Consider the following 20,236-nt stretch of genomic DNA (forward strand, 5'->3'; position numbering starts at 1 on the left):
AATGAATGTAATATGAAACAAAAGTAAAGTTAAAACAATCTCACCTTCATTCAATATCACGAAAATATAGGAGATTGAGAACCACTTTTCAGATGGGGGTGGGAAGAGATTAAAGGGTCTTTTTTAAAGGTAGTGTTCAATTAAAATCTTTCTAAAATACAAAAAGGTTATTCCAGAAGATAACATAAGGGAAATGTCGTCATAAAGAAGAAAATTTTGGAACTCTAATAGAAAATTGTGAATACACAGACATTGTGCCAATTAATTGGGTATTTAAAATAAATAGTTTGGAATTAAAGAGGCAAAAGCAACTTTCACAAGTGCAATTACAATAATCTAAAATTTACTTCTGGCTGGGACTAGATGGCTCAAGTGACTGGTAACAGGATAAAACCTTTTAATTTCTAGGTTGCCTGTTTGAAACCAACCCATGTAGGTAGTGGTCACCATCTGAGACTGTTGAGGCCTATACGAAACATGTAGAACTCTTTAGTTTTTAGTGGACAATTCTGTCTGGATAATAAAAACCACTGCTACATTCGGCATTGACCCAGTCATTGACAGTGTGATAAAAGGCTGAAGACAAAATGGACATAAAGACTGAACTAACTTAGAGGTGTATTGGTAGTACATTGTGGAGATCGTGATTTAACTTCTCTGTGTTTAAGAGCTTGTCTACACATACAGTTCACCACTGCAGCTCGTCTAGTGAAGATGGTCTATGCTGACAGGAGAGAGCGCTCCTTTTGGCATAATAAAACCACTTCCGTGAGAGGCGGTAGCTATGTTGGAGGGAGAAGCTTTCCTGCTGATATGGCGCTATCCACACCAGTGCTTATGTTGATGTAACTTAGGTCACTCAGGGAGCTGGTTTATTCACACCCCAGAGCAACATACGTTATGGCAACATAAGCTGTAGTGTCGACATAGCCTAAATAGGGCCTCATTTTCTGAGGCTGTCAGTCTAGAACCTTTATAGAATAAAAATTGCTTTATTTTAACTGAAGAAAAGGAGGGGAGTGATGGAATGTGGGTTTGGCTGGAAATAATACACGGGGAGATTTTTTGTGCTTTTGGAAATATTCCCCAAATGTATTATTGGTGGCATATTTTGTTCTTTTCTGTAACTACTGAGAACATATTACAGATGGTGAGAGGAGTGGGGGAGTAACTTTTTCCTGGATCTTGTTAACTAATTGTTTGTTTTAAAGTGATTCATTCCTGCGAAGGAGGACTTAAAGTATAGGGGTGGAGCTGTTCCATTTGTTAAAGTCAACAGTCAAATAGGAGGGGATAATATGTATTTATTTCCATTTTCATGCTATGACCTTTTTTTAGGTAGGTGGAAAGTAACCAATGAAACTTGGTTCAGATATTAAGCATCTTGATTATGATACTAAGACAGTGTACTAAATTAAACATCCTAAAATTATTTCCCTTTTCAGCATCATTGCAGTACAAATGGATAAGAAGTCTTTAGAAGAATGGCACATAGCTTTATAGTTGGTTAAATGAATAGCGTGGAGCCAACTGACACTTTCCTCTCCTGTGCCTTGAGCTTTTACTAAAATAATTGAAAACCAACTAGAGTATTGTCTTTGGTCATAATGTAGATACATTTAATCTTTGTAGAACCTTTGATTTTAATTGAATTACAAGATGTCTTCAAAGTGGCAGTTGCTTTCTTTTGGCAGCTATGTAAATATGAGCAATTTCCACTAGCTGAAGTAGGGAATTGGTATTGTGTACTTTTAAAGAACCTTGCAAAAAGACAAATTGTGAAGAACTTTAATACAGATTGTTTGGCTTTGTCACCACAGTCTGGTTCATGGTCACAGCCAGCCGACTCTCATGTGGCCTGGGCTTTGGGCTGTTGTGCTGACAGGCATGTCCAGTGGTCCCCATGCTCCGAGGAACTGTGATTGCAATGTAGAAAAGTCCAGTCAAGACACAGGGTATATCTTGTGGCGACTTCAATGATTAGTAGCACACCATGTCATGACTGTCACGATGCGGGACTCAACCCTGGGAAGCATTGACTCTGAACAAGATTTGGGCATTGTATTGGAGAATCAGCTGAACATGAGTTTGCAATGCGAAGCTGTGGCCAAAAAAGCTAAAGGAATTCTTAAATGTATAATCAGGGGAATCTCAAGTAGGAGTAGACACGTTTTTACCTCTGTTTTGGGCACTGATGTAGTTGCTGCTGGAATACTGTTCCGGTGTCCACAATTCAAGAAGCATGTTGATAACTTGCAGAGGTTTCAGAGGAGAGCCTAAAGGATTAGAAAACGTGCCTTTCAGTGGTAGACTGAAGGAGCTCAATCTGTTATACTTAACAAAGAGAAGGTTAAGGGATGACTTGACTACAGTCTGTAAGTACCTACATGGGGAACAAATATTTGATAATGGGCTCTTCAGTTTCTTAAACAAAGCTATAACCCAATCCAAAGGCTGAAAGTTGAAGCTAGACAAATTCAGACTGGCAATGAGGTATACATTTTCAAGATTGAGTGCATTTAACCATTGGAACAATTTACCGTGGGTTGTTGTGGATTTCTCCATCACTGACAATTTTAAAATCAAGATTAGCTGGCCACAGCCAGATGGCAACTCCAAGAAAGCAGGCAGAAAGGCCGAAAATATCCAAAAGGATGAAAGAGGAAAGAAAACAATATAACGTCTGAGAGGTATTTGTCTTCACTAAGTCACTGCCTCCTCTCCTGAGGAAGAAGAGCTCTGATTCAGGCCTGAGCAAGGCATAGAAAAAAGGCAGCAACAGTGATCTTTTCCCCTCCCCCTTGATAAATTTGAAACAGTATGCAGAAAGGTTGCATCTACAGCCAGATCCAAATGGAGAAGACAAAGATGGACACACCTAGGGGCAAACACCTGCCTTCCAAATCTTTGCCTGGGACAACAAACCTGCTGCACCCATCCTTTAATGAGGTTGTCATAAATATACACAGGGCAGCTGTACTGAATTGCCTTACCTGTAAGGGGTTACTCAGTTCAATTAACCTAGTTGGTACCTGATCAGAAGGATCAATGGGGAAAGAAGATACTTTCAAATCTGACATGGGGGAGGTTTTGTTTCTGTTCTCATTGTTCCCTCTCTGGACGGAGAGAGGGTCTAGACAGGGAAAAAACATCTCCTGGAAACATACCTAAAATGAGGATCTAAAATTACAAAAAATTGTAAGTAAGGCAAGGAAATGCGTTAGGTCATTGGTTCTCAAAGCTGGTCTGCTGCTTGAAAGCTGCTGGCGGGCCGGACCGGTTTGTTTACCTGCCACGTCCGCAGGTTTGGCCGATCGCGGCTCCCACTGGCCGCGGTTCGCTGCTCCAGGCCAATGGGGGCTGCGGGAAGTGGCACGGCCCTGTAAAGTTACCTTCCATCCTGATTTTGCAGGTGTGATTCTTTTACTTTTTTTTTTAATAAAATTCTTCTTTTAAGAACCTGATTGATTTTCAGTGTCCTAAAAACCAAGGGGTTTGGTTTGTGCTCACATTGTAACCAATTGGTTAGTATATTATTCTCAAGCCTCCCCAGGAAAGGGGGTGAAGAGGCTTGGGGGGATATTTTGGGGAAATATGGACTCCAAGTGGTCCTTTTCCTGAATCTTTGTCTAAATCACTTGGTGGTGGCAGCAGTAGCATCCAAGGACAAGGAAAGGATTTGTGCCTTGGGGAAGTTTTTAACCTAATCTGGTAGAAATAAGCTTAGGGGGTCTTTCATGCGGGTCCCATAGCTGTACTCCAGAGTGGGGAGGGAACCCTGACAGTGATCATGGAGGAATGGCAGCTTTTTCCATGCAAATTTAATTGTGTGTTCCATGATGACAAGGTGGTATTAAAGACCCCAGAATCTTTCTTGTCAAAGAGAAACCCATCTTTTCGTCTCACCAGAGGTCATCCTACTTGGATGCATAAACTGGGGAATCCTGAGTAGGAGTAGAGAGGTTATTTTACCTCTTTATGTGGCACTGGTGCAACAGCGGGTGGAATTCTCTGTTCAGTTCTGATGTCCATAATTCAAGAGGGATGTTGATAAATTGGAAAAAGTTCAGAGAAGAGCCATGAAGATGAGTACAATATTAGAAAACATGCCTTATAGGCAGTGATGAGCTGCCAGAAGCTCAAGAATCGGTTCCTTCACTCGCTCCAGGTCTTCGGCGGCACTTCAGCGGCACGTCCTTCAGTCCCTCCGGGTCTTCGGCGGCACTGAAGGACCTGCCGCCGAAGATCCGGAGTGAGTGAAGGACCCGCCGCCGAAGTGCCGTTGAAGGCTCGGAGTGCCGCTGGTTCAGTAAAAATTCACATGGGAGCTTCCCAAACCGAGAGCTCAGGCGGGACGGACAGGATGGTCCCGCGGGCCACATCCTGTCCGTCCCGCCCGAGCTTCCCCACCCCTTTAACAACCGGTTCACGCGAACCGGTGCAAACCGGCTCCAGCTCACCACTGCTTATAGGGATAGACTGAAGGAGCTTAACAAAGCGAAGGTTAAAGGATGACTTGATTACAGTCTATAAGTACCTGCCTGGGGACCCTCTATTTCATAATGGGCTCTTCAGTCTAGCAGAGAAAGGTATAACCCAATCTAATGGCTAGAAGTTGAAGTTACACAAATTCAGACTGGAAATAGGGCATACGTTTTTGGCAGTTAGGGCAATTAACCCATTGGAACAGTTTACCAAGGGTTTTGGTAGATTCTCTGTCTCCAGCAATTTTTAAAGCAGGCTGTGTTTCCTAAAAGATATGCTCTAGGAATTTGACTGTCTATATTATTATGGTCACCACTTGGTACAAAATTTATCATAGTCTTGTAAAAGTATGACTTGTATTTTAAAAGAGTCATAGTCTGCTGAATATCCTTATCCTGTTAAAATATGTGTAGCGTCTCTGTATGCGAAGTTATAAGATTCTACTGTATGATTGTTACTGAAATATGTTGTAATTCTGGGTAATACCCACAAACCAGTTTTTCAGGGATAAAGACACACTAGCACCCCAGAGAGGTGTTGGCCATCACCTACTTAACAGGCCATCCTCCAGCAGGAGGGAAGATGTAAAGAAGAAATATACATTTCATCACAGGGACAATTCAAACCTCATGTCCACAACATACTGTGTGTCAGTAAGGGTATTTCTAGAGCAAGAAATTGAATTATAAAGATGAAGGAAAACACTGGACTTCACCTCCTCGCTTCCCTCTGCTCATTATCAGTAACTATCAAAGAACTGAACTAAGGGGGAGTGGTCCCAGGCTGAAAGAAGACCCAGCCTGTGGAATTTACAACAGCCTATAGTGAGAGACAACATTTTCCTTTTAAAAAGAACAGGAGAACTTGTGGCACTTTAGAGACTAACAAATTTATCTGAGCATAAGCTTTCGTGGGCTACAGCCCACTTCGTCGGATGCATAGAATGGAACGTATAGTAAGAAGATATATATACACATACAGAGAATATGAAAAGGTGGAGTAAGAGGCTAATTAAGATGAGCTATTATCAGCAGGAAAAAAAAACTTATCAACTGTCTAAATGGGCCATCTTGATTATCACTACAAAAGTTTTTTTTCTCCTGCTGATAATAGCTCATCTTAATTAGCCTCTTACTCCATATTTTCATATTCTCTCTGTGTATATCTATATGTATATCTTCTTACTATATGTTCCATTCTATGCATCCGACGAAGTGGGCTGTAGCCCACGAAAGCTTATGCTCAGATAAATTTGTTCGTTTCTAAGGTGCCACAAGTACTCCTGTTCTTTTTGCAGATACAGACTAACATGGCTGCTATTCTGAAGCCTGTCTTTTTGCTTTTAAGTTATGTATTAGCTTGCATTTTACTTTTTTGTTTTCTTTTGTAACCAATACTGATTTTTATGCATCATAATGTGTAATCACTTAAAATATGTCTTTCTGTAGTTAAAGTGTATTATCTTAACCAATGTGTATGGATTAATATGTGTGGGAAACTCCATTTGGGATAACAAGGCTGGTGCATATATCATTTTCCTTTGAAGAAATGATAGACTTTCTATGAGCTTGCATTGTTCAGTGGTGTGTTGGACAGTACAAGACACACAGTTCTGGGGGAGCAAGGCTGGGACTAGGAATTTGTGGGTGTCCTCCTGTATGTGTATGTAATTCATGAGTGACTGGTCAGAGTGCCATGTATTCAGCTGGGAGTGGATTTGCATGCTGAAGGCTGTGTGAGCAGCTCAGGAGTGGATGTTCTGACAGCAAAGTAGTTTAAAAGGCACACCAGGTTAGAAAATTAAGGGGACATAGCTGTTCAATGGTCCAGATTTCACCCTGGGGATATCACAGTATTATTTTGGGGATGTTCTCTGGCCTGTGTTACACAGGAGGTCAGGCTAACTAGATGCTCACAATGGTGCCTTCTGGCCTTGGAATCTATCAGTCCTCCTGTCATTCCGTTCAAAGCTACAACATCCTACAGAAAAGCTGTTGTGTGGTGAGCACTAAAAATCTGTATCATGCCCACAATCAACAAGAAGATCAGGCTCCTTGTTTGTCTCCTTTTATCCAAAGTGCCGGGGGTCTGGGTATCCAAACAATCTCTAACATTGTTCACAAAACTAGCCAAAGAGTTACATCTTGGAAGAGAAAAGGGACAATATATTAAACTTGGGGAGGCATAATTAGTGCTCCCTCATCTCTTGCAATGAGATTTAATGTTTAATAGTAAAGTAGTTATATAACTATATATTGTGCATTGTGTGAAGAGCATCTTTATCTCAAGCATCACAGTAGGAATTAAATTTACTTTGATCGCATTGGCTTACATGTTGCCAACACTTTACACTTTCTTTTATGAATAAATTTAAAGCACACAAACCTTGCATCTTAAGTTGTTTTATTTTTAGTCCAAAAATAGTTGTACATCACTTTAATTGAATATACTTGTTTAACTGTTTGAATATGTACCTGAAGAAATTATAAATATTGACTTCTATTATTTCCAATACACATTAAAAGCCTGATCCAAAGTCAATGGAAAGAATGCCATAGTCTTTAATGGGCATTGAACTATTGTGAGAAATAAAATTTCCTTGACTTTTCCACACACATCCTTTGCAGCCATTTTTGGGTCTCCAAAAAATAATTAAGGTGTAGCTGCAACTTGCTTTGCATTTAATTGACTCTTGAACTAAAAATTCAGTGTATTATAGATTCTTACATTTTACAGAATATTATAATGACACAAAAACCACTGAAACATTGTTAGCAGGGATGCATTTTCTATGGAGAATAAATAAGTATAAAAAAAGTATTGTGGCAGAGGCTGTATTTCTACAACATAGCTAAATAAAACTGAGGGAGGATAAGGTAACTTAAATAATAATACAAGATGGCATTTGTATGATCCATCTGGATCAAGATCATGTCTCTGAGGGGTTGATCATGGTAACTTAATCATGAGTAGGGCTCTGTATCCGTCACGGAAGTCACAGATTTTGTGACTTTCTGCGATCTCCAGGGTTTCTGCAGCGGCCGGTGTGTCTGACCGCAGGGCTACCCAGGCAGCTGGCCCTGGGGCCAGCTGCTGAGGCGGGCCTGGGGATAGCCACACCAGGTGCTGCCAGAGCAGCTCCTGAGCAGCGGTGGGTTGGCTGTCCCAGTGGCAGCTGGCAGCTGATGCTGCTGGCCTCGGGGGAGGCGGGCAGTAGCAGTGGCCCCCCAACAGCAGCCCCCCAGCTAAGATTTAGTCAGGGGTGTTTATAGTAAAAGTCATGGATGGGTCAGGGGCGGTGAATTTTTGTTTATTGCCCGTGACCTGTCCATGAGTTTTACTAAGAATACCCATGACTAAATTGTAGTCTTAATCATGAGTACACTGTTGCCTGTTAGAAGTAGAGAAACAAAATTTGTTTTTCGAAATATACTTTTTCAGATTTGTTGGTAATACTAAATATGACAGATGTGTAAATAAAGCTAAAACAATCAACTTCAGAAGGTTAATTTCAGAAATGAAATAAGCTGTATTTAACATCATTTAAGCTGTATTTACATGTGAGAATTTTAAGATTATTTAGGGATAACAATATAAGTAAATTACTTCAGTATGAACTTTGGGGCCAATCCTGCTTTGTTGTACATTGTGGGGAAGAGGGAGTAATTTGTGAACCACAGTAGGTGTGTAAAGAGGCAGCAATAAAGTTGTGTACTTGTCTGGGCATATACAGTGCACATTCCTGAACTTTCTTCTACCCATATGCTTCCTGAGTTTGCACCTTGACATGTAAAAGAGTAAAGTTTTTGAGCAGAGTGAGAGTGGCTGTTGCTGGGTCTTCTGACCCCTGAGTTTGGCACACAATAGCTATTTTGGGCAGAGTCAGTTACCGTTCATCCATGTTGATGAGGAAAATTTGAGATCAAAAGGAAGAGTTTCTTTGTGTGTGAGAAACAAATTGGGCTATTGGTATTTTAGCTGGGGTTCACATGTCTTTGCTGAGGCACCAGTAGTTTTGAAGGGTGGCTGAGTTTGTGGTTTTCTGAGCACTATATCAAGATATTTTGTGGACAAGTGAGATGGTTTCTTCTTCCCCAATATTCTTATTGCTCTGTTGTTTCTCTGACGATCGTTCTGAAGTAACAAGAAGGCAAAGTGAATATAATCTGATTATTAGCAACTGAAGTTTAGAAGTAGAGTTAAATGTAGGAATGTTTCAGAACTAAGAACACATTTCTAACTAATAAGAAAGCTTGTTATAATAAAAATTATATTTCTGACAACCTTAGAAGGGGATAGAGCTGACCTTCATGATAAGTCTTAAGTCTCAAATACTTCTTGAAAAATGTGTAGCAAATATACCCATTAGGATTTTGGTTCTCTTCTCCTCCCGCCGTCCCCCCCGTCCCCCCCATGCTTTTCTTACCAACTCATTAACCTCTGCTTATGCTTCTACTTATTTGTGATCAAGCTCTTGTTTAGGACAATATAGGGGCAAGTATATTAAATGCTTATAAAAGTAATCTCTAAATGTATTATATGAATAAATGAAGGTGTTTTCAAGCGCGAGTAGAAGGAAGTAGAGATTCATTGTGTCAATTTTAACACTTGTTCACGAAGACCTAAACCTACCAAATAATGGTAGATCTTACTTGATTCAGTCTGCTAGCATGTAATCGGTTATACCATCTCCACAGAAATCTGCTGGAGAGTAGAACCTGAAATACCACAGTATTGTGTGTCTGGCACCATTGTCTAACTTTTACAGAATTTAACACTAAGTATGGCTAAGCACCTACCCTGTGTAACATAATATTCTTTCCTGATAATTATAGTAGTGTGTCCCTGCTGCACTGAGTTTTGTGACCTGTTACGTTACTGGACTCCTATATACTGATTGTAATCAGTTCATTACATTTTCACTTTTAAGTGTATAATGTGCTGTTATATGATTGGGATGTAAAATTGTTTACTCTTGAAGTGCAATGTTTTAAAGAGCAAGTTTTTACTTACTCCTGTAAGAAGGCTTCAGAGAGCCTGAGAAAATAAAATACACATTTTGAAGTGGACATGTAGAATGCCCCTTTTGCTCAGGTTATTGGGGCCATGTGTAACACCAACAGACCCCGGTTGTGGGCGGGTGGGATCGAACCTGGGGCCTTTGGAGCTGAGTGCATGAGCTTCTACTGCAGGGCTCGGCAACCTATGGCACATGTGCCAAACATGGTACACGAGCCAATTTTTAATGGCATGCTGCTGTCTGCCGTCTGACAGTAGCGTGCAATTAAAAAAATCCTGCCTGGCCCGGCCCACTCTTCTCTGCCCCCGCCCACCGCTCTCTCCTTGCAGGGCAGGCAAGCTTCCCCCTCCCCCTGCCTCTTCCCCCAGTGTGCTGGGTTTCTGGCCCTCCTCCTCCTCTCCCTCCCTACGGCTGATCAGCTGATGGCCCTTGCTACGGAGGGGAGAGGGAAAAGCAGAGCTGCAGCGCTCTCTGCTCTGGGGACCTTGGGGAAGGGGGTGGAATCGGCGTATTCCCTCCAGCCCCCTGTCGTGAGCCGCTCAGGGCAGGGAGCTGGGAGCACCCCCACGACCCCAGCCCACACTCCCAGCCCTCTGCCCTGACCCCTGCACGCCCCTCACAAACCCCCAGCCCTCTGCCCTGACCCCTGCACCCCCCCACAACCCCAGCCCTGACTCTTGCACCCCCACATCCACATCCCCACTCCCACCCTGAGCATCAAACGGGAGCTCCTGTACACACACCCACATTCCCACCTGCACCCCTCGCACCAAATGGGAGTTGCCCAGGTAAGCACTCTACACCCAAACCTTCTGCCCCAACTCTGAGCCCCCTCCCTCATTCTAGCTCCTGGCGAGACCCTGTACCCCAACCCCTAGCCTGCTCCTTCGCCCTCAGCTCAGTGCAGAGAGAGGAAGAGAATGGGCCAGAACCAGGGAGAAAGTATGTGTGGACAGGATCAGGATCTCAGACCAGCAGTGGGCTGAGCGGCTCTGGGGTTCTGGCTGCTGGCCCCTTGCCAGCCAGGGTCCCAGCTGCAGGCCCCGCTCAGCCTGCTGCCAGCCTAGGTTAACGGAACCCCAGGCCGGCAGTGGGCTGAGCGGGCCGGCGGTGTAAGATCAGCATTTTAATTTAATTTTAAATGAAGCTTCTTAAACATTTTGAAAACCTTGTATACATACAATAATAGTTTAGTTATATAATATATAGACTTAGAGAGAGAGACCTTCTAAAAAACGTTAAAATGTAGTATTGGCACGCGAAATCTTAAATTAAAGTGAATAAATGAAGACTTGGCACACCACTTCTAAAAGGTTGCCGACCCCTGCTCTACTGCATGAGTTAAAAGCTAACTGGCTTAGTTGGCTAAGGCTGTAGAGCAGACTCATTAATCTCTCTCTCTCTTTCTCTCTCTCTAAGTGGTCTCGGTGCCACTAGATGGGACAGAACACCACGAGGTGTGTGGGTTACACATGCAGCATCTAATTACTTTTAATTTTTAAAAAGGTCACCTTTGGTCTATGTTAAAACTTTTTATTGAATATCTGATGGACATGTAAGTCTGAAAGAAAATTAATGAAGTATTTGATAGCCTTAATTTAGAAACTGGGTGGTTATAAAAAGAGGTTTAAAATATTAATCTTCAGAAGTACTTAATATAATGGGAAGAGTTTTTAAATGTTCCAGTATTTAGAGAAGCTAAAACTTCTGTCAGAAGTTTTATAGTTTGACTTTCTTCATACTTCCACTTAAAAAAATCCCCAAAAACTCATGAGAACTGAAAGGAAAATTATGACCAGTTTTGTGCTTTCTTCACTTGATGTACATTTTTCTTTTCTGTATGTTAGCTTGAATTAGCGTGTTAACTTGGTCTCAAGTATGCTATTAAGTAATTTCTATTGTATTCTGTTTGATATAGGTTCTTATACCAGGCTTATCAGTGTAGAGTCTGAGTGCCTTCCGATAGTGCATTAAGCAATGTAACTACACATGTGTCACACATTGGTTTGTCTCATCTTCTGTTCAGCAGGAGAAGGGTGTGCAGTGGGAGCTATCTGTTTTGGTAAGGTGGTTTCTTAAAAGTATACATGTTGCTATGTATTTGTTAGAGAAGATGAGGTCAAAGAAATGTGCCTTGTACTTTGAGCAGAACGTGGTGAGATTTGTGATGGTCCTTGTTCCTGGGAGAGTTCATTCCTCAGTATTGGATCTGCCTCTTAAAAATTTCTGACTTCTGTACAGATGATCTTTGCCCTTCTGGTAGAAAGCTCCATTGAGGCAGAGAAATGTAGTCAACCACAGTCTTTCCCCTGGAGCTTTAGGTGTGTTGTGTGTTTTTTTTTTTTTTTTTTTTTAAGATATCCTGCGCCCAGGCAGTAGAGTACCTTGAAGATTAGGATTGTGCTGGGCCTAGAATATTCGCTTCAAGTAGATGAGTTTGTAGTTGGCTTCGGCTAGTTCCTCTATAAGATTACTGAGGAGTGGGAGATTTGATGCTGGGTTGGTAGACTAGGTATCCAGGGTGAGTTTCTTCAGTGCTGGTTGGATTATTGTGTGTTTGAAGGAGGAAGGGAAGATTACTTCTCTGAGGCATCGGCTATTTTGAGTGGCATAGTTGCTCATGACTCTTTTACAAGCCAAGGAGACGATCTGTTGGATTCACAAGTCTTGGGTTGAGACTCCCTTGGGATGTCCAGAAGTTCTTGATTAGTGAATGTATTAAACTTTGGGAATGTAGGTGAGGTGCTGGTTAGTGGGTATAGCAGGATCCATGCAGTTTTGAGAAGGATTCCTAAATGTTCAGGATCTTTTGCACAAAGTAGGATGATAATTCTTCACAGTGCTTTGTGCAGATTATAGGCACTCAGAGGTGATGAAGCAGTTTATCACCCTAGATCAGTAATTTTCAGACTTTATTTCTGGAGACCCAGTTGAAGAAAATTGTTGATGCCTATGACCCAACGTAGCTGGGAATGGAACTGAGGGGTTTGGGGTGTGGGAGGGGCTCAGGGCTGTGGCAGGGGGTTGTGGTGGGGGGGGGGTCAGGGCTCTGGGCTGGGGGTGCAGGCTCTGGGGATGAGGGGTTTGGGGTGTAGGAAGGGGCTCCAGGTTTGGGGGGGCTCAGGTCTGGGTTGGGGGATTGGAGCGCAGGCTTACCTTGGGTGGCTCCTGGTCAGCAGTGCAGCGGGAGTGCAGAGGCAGGCTTCCTGCCTATCCTGGCACCACGGACCGCGCTGTGCCCCAGAAGCGGCCAGCAGCAGGTTGGTCTCCTAGACAGAGGCGCGCAAGCAGCTCAGCGCATCTCTCACCACAGGTACAGGAAACTGGCCAATGGGAGTGTGGAGCTGGTGCTCGGGGCGGGGGCAGTGTATGGAGCTCCGTGGCCCCGCCCGTCTAGGAGCTGGACCTGCTGCTGGCCACTTCCGGGGCGCAGCGCGGTGTCAGAACAGGTAAGGACTTAGCCGGGCAGCACCGCTGACGGGACTTTTAACGGCCCAGTCAGTGGTGCTGACCAGAGCCTCCGTGACCCAGTCCCTTCCATGCTGCAACCCAGTTCTGGGTCGCAACCCACGGTTTGAAAACCACTGCCCTAGATACCTTGGTGTGAGATTTGGCAGCTTAATTGGAGGCTGGTAGGAAGGTTCTCTTGGCCTGTAATATGGCTTCAGTGTAGGCTTTGAGGGATTAATTGTTTTCATCCTGTCTGTATTAGCACCTGTATTGGTGCTCAAGTTTCAGCACTGCCTCATCCCCCATCTTCATCCAGGGGAGTGTGTTTGAAAACCAAGGCTACAGAGGGAGGAGGGATGGAGTGAGCAGGGCCTCAGAGAAAGGGGGGGGTAGGGGGCGGGGCAAGGGAGTTTGGGTTTGTGTGGTTAGAAAGTTGGCAACCCTAGACTCAAGAATGGTAGAGTGATAAATAATGATGAAGATGAACTCAGTGGGCTAACTCCCCTGCTGATGCACCAGAAAACACACTTAAGCCACAAGTTTTCAGTCCCTTTTTCTTCAGGGCTTTGGTTTCATTTCTTCAGTATAAAACTATCTGACACAAGTGTTCAGCATCTCAATCATGTCCTTTTCCCCTGACTTGGGGATGCCAGCGGCAGCCTTTGTAGTTCCTGCAGCTCTCATTAGCTTTTGCAGGCTTTTGTGTGGATTAAATGATCTTCCAGCTATCACCTAATCCCTGGCCTCGCAGCATCGCTCCCTTAAAGAGCCATACCACCCAGTGACAAAAAGGCAGACATAGGGTGATCTGGATCATAAGACAATATCTACAGAATGGAGGACTGTATTCTGGAAAGTAGTGACTAAAAAGGATTATAGTGAACAAGCAACTGATGAGGCACTCCCATTGCAGTGCTATGGCAAAAATGGCTAATGTGATCCTTGGATGTATAAAAGGGAGTCTTCACATCAAGACTGGTAGCTTTTCTGGAAGATGTGCTATAGTAAAACACAAATTATTAGGTTCAATACAGGAGTAACTGGGTAAAATTCTGTGGCCAGTATTATACATGAGGTCAGACTAGATGATCTTATGGTCCCTTCTGGTGTTAAAATCTATCAGTCCCTGACTTGTTGAATTGTAGACATGACCCTAAAGGCAGCACTTATCAGTCATGTCTTTATGGAGGCATAACAAAATACAGTATCTGAAACTGAATTGCTGGAGAGCAGCTTGTGTATTAAGGGTTTTTAGCTAGCCTATGCTTTGTCCGCTGTACTTACAATAGAGAACACAACTCTGCTTTTTTTTTTTAACTGTTTCTGCATGAACTTTTTTTTTTTAAAGGAAGAATGAACAAGTTTTTCTCGCAAACAGGTTAACTATGTCCTGTTAAACTAGGAATGTGATTTTTTTAAAATGCATCTGCAGCTGTTCAGTTGTATTAAAAAAAAAAAAAAGGTATTTTTCCTCTTTAAATATTTATTATTGAAAAGTGAATGGAAAACAAAGATGTAAAATGTGTAATATGTGGTCAACTAAAAGAATTTTCTAAAGATGGACAATGACTAGAAAATGAAGCTTCAGAAATATTAAATGAAACTTGGAAAACGGAGTTTAATAAAAAGAACAATTACATATTTAGAACAGTTTAGAAGCTGAAATAGTAACCCACAAAACGATTTAATGTCCAGAAATAATAAATAGATGATTGGGCTTAATTATTCATAGTGCTGCAAAGACTTTTAGATACTGGAGTTTGTGATTTTAAATCTAAAACCTTTTGTTTGTTTGTATTTATACTGTGAGATAAAGTCACCAAAAAGTTGAGCAACATCTTAAAAAACCAAAACAACCCCCCACCCAAAAAACCCTCTGCAATATCTCCTCTGTGTGGTTTCATTGTATGAAGTATCCTGAGACATTTTGGTTGCTAAGAACCAAAGTAGGATAGAAACTACAAAATCAATGTATCCTATATTAGTTATAAAATATTACTTTGATTAAGTCTCCATTTTGGTAAAAATTAAATATAATTCACAGACAAAGTTAAGGTTCAAAGTATGTTTTGGTGGTGTCCAACCAACATTTATAAGCAGTATGCATCCGATGAAGTGCCACAAGTACTCCTTTTCTTTTTGCGGATACAGACTAACACGGCTGCTACTCTGAAACCAGTATTAGACTGTTACTACCTGCGCAAAAATATTACAGCTTTATAAAATTGCTAGTGTTAGAATGTCTGGAAATGAACAGCTGAAAGGTCCAGCCACTTGTATACTGACAACCCTCACCCCCCATTTAATTATTTATTTACCCATCATCCTGCTCAAGTTATACCTTTCACCCTGAACCTTCACTTTGGTCCCTTGTTTTGTTCTAAGAATAGCAATATTCTGTTTGTATATGGAACTGTAGTAGAGAGATTGACCAGGATATAATTCCATAATCATTGTCAGTGTACTGTAAATTGTCATAGTGTGTTGTGTCGGTGGAGTAGTAAAATATTTGTATGAACTAGAATTGGAATGATCTGCTTGAAGTTATGAAATGTTGTGATGGTGTTAATAAACTTGCAAGATTTAGATATATTTATATAATCAGTATTGTGTAGAAACTAACATATTTTTGAAATGATTGGTTTAATATGGAGTTGTATTGGTAATAGAACTAGAAAATAAGATCTTTAATTTTGTGTCTAATAAGGTTGAATGGGTGATTGAAGTTGAATGAGGTGATAGAAAAGAATGGTATGGTGCTGCTGAGCTATTTGTGTTCTATTGTTCTTCATATTAAGACATTATTATTTATATTACTGCAGTGCCTAGGAGCATTCTAACATTTGCATTTCCAAAAAGATGTGCATTTTGTAAAGAGTGCTATATTAGCTGTATGGCATATGAAGCAAATGGTGCAATGTAACTTTTTTTAATAATGAAGATTTTTATATGGGAATTGCTCAGGTTTTTTTTTTTTTTTTTTTTTTGGAATGAGCATTAAGAGTATCAATTGGATTGGTATATGTGGACCACAGAATGGATGCTCTGATCAAACAATCTTATGAAGTCCATCAAAATAGGGGTCCCGCCTGCAGAATTCTACAAGTCTGTATGCAGTGAATGAAGGGGAGAGGATTTTATCTGTACTGAAACTTTAAACATTTAGTTCTCAATCTAGAATTTTTTGGAGCATTTAAAGTTTTTTTTTTTTATTATAGATGACTCTGCATTTTCCTACACTCCTCCACACTCGCTTGTCCCTTGAACCTCTCTTTCATTGTCCCCTCCTCACCACCTCCACATTCCCAGAAAGTATCTTGCTTCCCACATTCCAGAACTGGATAACATCCAGGCCACCTATGTTAATAAATCTTGGAAAACTGATGTTTTCTGCAGAGAAGAGGGGAAAAAATTCTTTTGCTAATATTTTAAAAAGGTAGGTGGGATGACCTGGGTAACTGTAGGCCAGTCAGCAGATAGTGACCTTGCAGAAAATAATAGAATGGGTGATGTGACTCTATTTTATTCTTTATTTTTTATTGATGATTAATGCCAATCAACATGCTTAATGGAAAAATGTCCCTTTAAACTTGATATTGTTCTTCGACAAGATTACAATTTGGTGACTATAACTGTACTGATATATTATTAGACTTATATATGGTGTCTAAGTAACACCCGTATTCTGATTTGAAATTGGAATTACACAATGTCAATATTGCAAATATTAAAGGGATTTAAAAATTGTCTGAGATCTCAAAACATAAATTATTTGGGAATCACCAATGAGAAGTGATGTGTCTTGTGTGTGTGGGATTTTTCCAGTGATGAGCTGCCAAAATCTTAACCGGTTCCTTCCTCACCCCACGAGGGGGTCATCCCCCCCCTCCCCCCCGGGACTCCTGCCCCATCCACCCCCCTCCCCTGTCCCCTGACTGCCCCCAGAACCGGGCAGGAGGGGCTCGTGGGCTACCGTAATGGGTGCCCACCCTGCCCCTAAGAGCCAGAGGGACCTGCCGGGGGGTGAGGTGGGGAGTCCCGGCGGTGCTTACCTGGGGCAGCTCCCAGGAAGCATCTGGCAGGTCCCTCTGGCTCCTGGGGGTAGGGTAGCGTAGCGGCCGCTCCCCCCACTGATCACATCAAAAGTGGCACCTTAGGCGCCAACTCTGTGGGTGCTTCGGGGCTGGAGCACCCATGGGGGAAAATTTGGTGGGTGCAGAGACCCACCAGCAGCTCTCCACCCCGCACTCAGCCCCAGCTCACCTCCACCTCCTCCCCTGAATGTGCCGCCCCACTCTGCTTCTCCATCCCACCCCTCCCCTGCTTTCCGCGAACAGCTGTTCACGCGGGAAGCCTGGGAGGGCTGAGAAGCAGGCGGTGGCTTCAAGCTCAAGCCCAGGGTGGCGGAGGTGAGCTGGGGTGGGGAGCGGTTCCCCTGCGCGCACCCCCGGGTTACCTGCTGTGGTGCGGGCAGCCCTCCTCATGCCCCCCGCCCCAGCTCACCACCTCCTCCCTGGGCCTGAGTGCGAAGCCGCTGCTTGCTTCTCAGCGCCCGCCCCCTGCTTCCTGCGCAAACAGCTGATTCGCGGGAAGCCGGCAGGGGGTGGGGGGCGGAGAAGCAGAGCAGGGCGGCGCGTTCAGGGGAGGAGGCGGAGCGGAGGTGAGCTGGGGCTGGGCGCAGGGTGGGGAGCTGCCGATGGGTGCTCTGCACCCACAAAATTTTCCCCTTGGGTGCTCCAGGGCTGGAGCACCCATGGAGTCGGCGCCTAAGGCGCCACTTTTGGCCAGTTGTTTAAGTTAGTAGCCCTTTTAGAACCGGTTGTCCCTCGCGGAACAACCGGTTCTAAAAGGGCTTCTAAATTTAACAACCGGTTCCAGCGAACTGGTGCAAACCGGCTCCAGCTCACCATTGGGTCTTTCAGTACCTGGCTCTCTGCCCAGTCCTATTTCATATTTTTACCAGTGATCTGCAAGAAAAATGCAAAAACATTGCTGACAGCTTGCAGATGACCCATAGAGTGGTGGAGTGGTAAATAACGATGTGGGCAAGCCATTAATAGAGGGATGTGGATAGCTTGTGAAATTGGGTGCAGACAATCAGCAGTTTTTTTTTTTAAATAAGGGCAAATTAAAGGATAAGAATTAAGAAGGGGAATATAATTCTGATACACATTATTTTATGAAAAACATATCTTACTGAACAAATGTGATATCATTTTTTGCGATTACAAGTTTGGTTGGCAAAAGTAAAGCTTTCTTTTGACATAATATACTTGGACTAATGTAAGAGACAAGGTAGGTGAGGCAATATCTTTTATTGGATCAACTTCTTTTGGTGGAAGGTACAAGCTTTTGAGCTACACAGGACACTCCTTCACTTTTGGGGAGAAGGCAATCAGTTTTTGAGCTAAATACAAGTTGGGACAGATTGTCAAGTATAAGGGGTAAAGCATGTCATAGGAGGCCACTTGAAACGAAGTAGATCAGAGGTCCTCAAACTTCACTGCACTGTGCCCCCCTTCTGACAACATGCCTAGTTTATCTTGGATTGGGAGTATTTGGATTTTTAACACATGTAGCAGCTTTTACAGGATGACTAGCTTAATCACCAAAATCTCTAAGAAAATACAGGTCAAAGATATTTAATCACAGCCTTACTTAATGTTTCAACATTTCAGGGTGGGACTATTTCTGTAAATCAATATGCAAAAATATACTGTGCTATATAAATATTTTAATGATGTCTGTGTCAAGCTGTCTGAAGTAGCTTATGAGCATGAGTGCCAACCTGAAGGCAGACTGTCAAGAAGCAGGGCACAAACCCCAAATTGATTGAGTTCTATACTTAGATTTTACCAACCAAGTAACAAGTGTGAACTCCTCAAGCACTATAGTAGCCCAACCATGGAGTCACAGACAGTTCTCTTGGGTACTTCGGTCTATCTTGCCACCCAGGCAAGCTTGCCTTTGTGATAGATGGTCCCTTACACCAAAATTTACAATAATATTCAGGTTACTCCCAGTCCCAAAGGATCGCTTACCCTAGATCATTTGAACCTTAGACCTCACACCAAAGACAACGCCTATAGCCAGTTCTATAGTGAACGAACTAAAGTTTCATTAACTAAGAAAAAGAAATAAGTTATTTACAAGGTTAAAGCAGATAAACATACACACACAAATGAGTCAGGTTCCAAAAGGTCACAGAAACTGCTGTGATGTGCAAGCTTTCTGTGTCCTCTAGAGCTGAACCAAGCCAAGCAACTTGGATCCCTTGCTTAGAAATATTGCCCTCTCAAAATTCCAAGCAGCATAGCGATACAATTCCTTCCTGTCATGGATTTTTATTCCCTTATCCCAGAGTTCATACTGATGGGACAGGTGTTTGCACCTCTCTCCTCTTCGTGTGTGTGGTGTTTGGGCATCAAACTCTGATGTTTCACAATGGCTCATTTGGTTTCAATGGGTCTCCTTGAGTACAGGACTAGCACTTTAATGCTTCTTCCCTATTTGGTGAGTTACAGATTAGAGAGGTTTACAATGCAAACGCTCAATATAACTTTATACCATGTGATACTGATGTTATAAGTGAGATCAATACATTCAGCATCCTACAAGCATTTCATCAAGTCTAAACACATTCTGATAAACTTAACATCTATTTTATCAGTGCTAACCCACAGGTGAGCCAGATTGGTTTCCAGCTATGCATTTCTCAGTGTTGAGTGAGACCTAGGAGCCTTGGCGTAAGTTGGCTGCACACAAACCTAAACTAGTAGGCCTCACTTCAGGCTTACTAGCATCGATTAGTGTCCCTTTCAGGGTCGACTGATTTTTATATCACCAATTTGAGCCATGTTTTAGATTAGCAAGCAGAAAACCTTGATTTAAATAATTGATCTTAATGTGTTCTGTTATAACTTCCTGTTTTCCTTGAGAGAGGTTCCCATTGGTTGGTATAACCATTAAAACATTGATTTGATTATTTATAATTAAATATAGCTTTTACATTAGCTGAGTAGATCTTACTAACCAGGAGGATGCACTATAGCTATACACACTTATTTAAGCAATTATATAGCTTTAGCTTAACAAATATTTAAATTTTTAATTGCTAAGTTCTTTTTTGTTATATTAAAAATGTGTTTATTATTTGAATAACTTTTTAGTCGTCATTTGTGTCAACCTGCATGAGACTGGAAATTGTAATTAAATTAATCACACAAAATGAATATCTTTAAATTGTTTTGTTTGCGAAACAAAACAATTTCAAATATGCTG

At 42.3% G+C, this 20,236-nt stretch overlaps 1 protein-coding gene across 15 annotated transcripts in view; it reads left to right on the forward strand.

Moving 5' to 3' along the window:
• Positions 1–20,236, forward strand: part of PRIM2 (DNA primase subunit 2) — a 296,493-nt gene that overhangs the window by 39,817 nt on the left and 236,440 nt on the right. The window contains exon 6 of one of the 15 annotated variants that reach the window (XM_043542434.1): positions 4,965–5,421. The exons of the other annotated variants lie outside the window; for them this stretch is intronic. Within the exon in view, the coding sequence (XP_043398369.1) occupies positions 4,965–5,174 (210 nt within the window). The 3' untranslated portion in view covers positions 5,175–5,421. Of the gene's footprint in view, positions 1–4,964; positions 5,422–20,236 lie in introns of those variants that run through there. 15 annotated transcript variants of the gene reach the window in all.

This window comes from Chelonia mydas, chromosome 3 (assembly GCF_015237465.2).
Source record: "Chelonia mydas isolate rCheMyd1 chromosome 3, rCheMyd1.pri.v2, whole genome shotgun sequence".
In the NCBI taxonomy this organism is placed as follows: Eukaryota; Metazoa; Chordata; order Testudines; family Cheloniidae; genus Chelonia; species Chelonia mydas.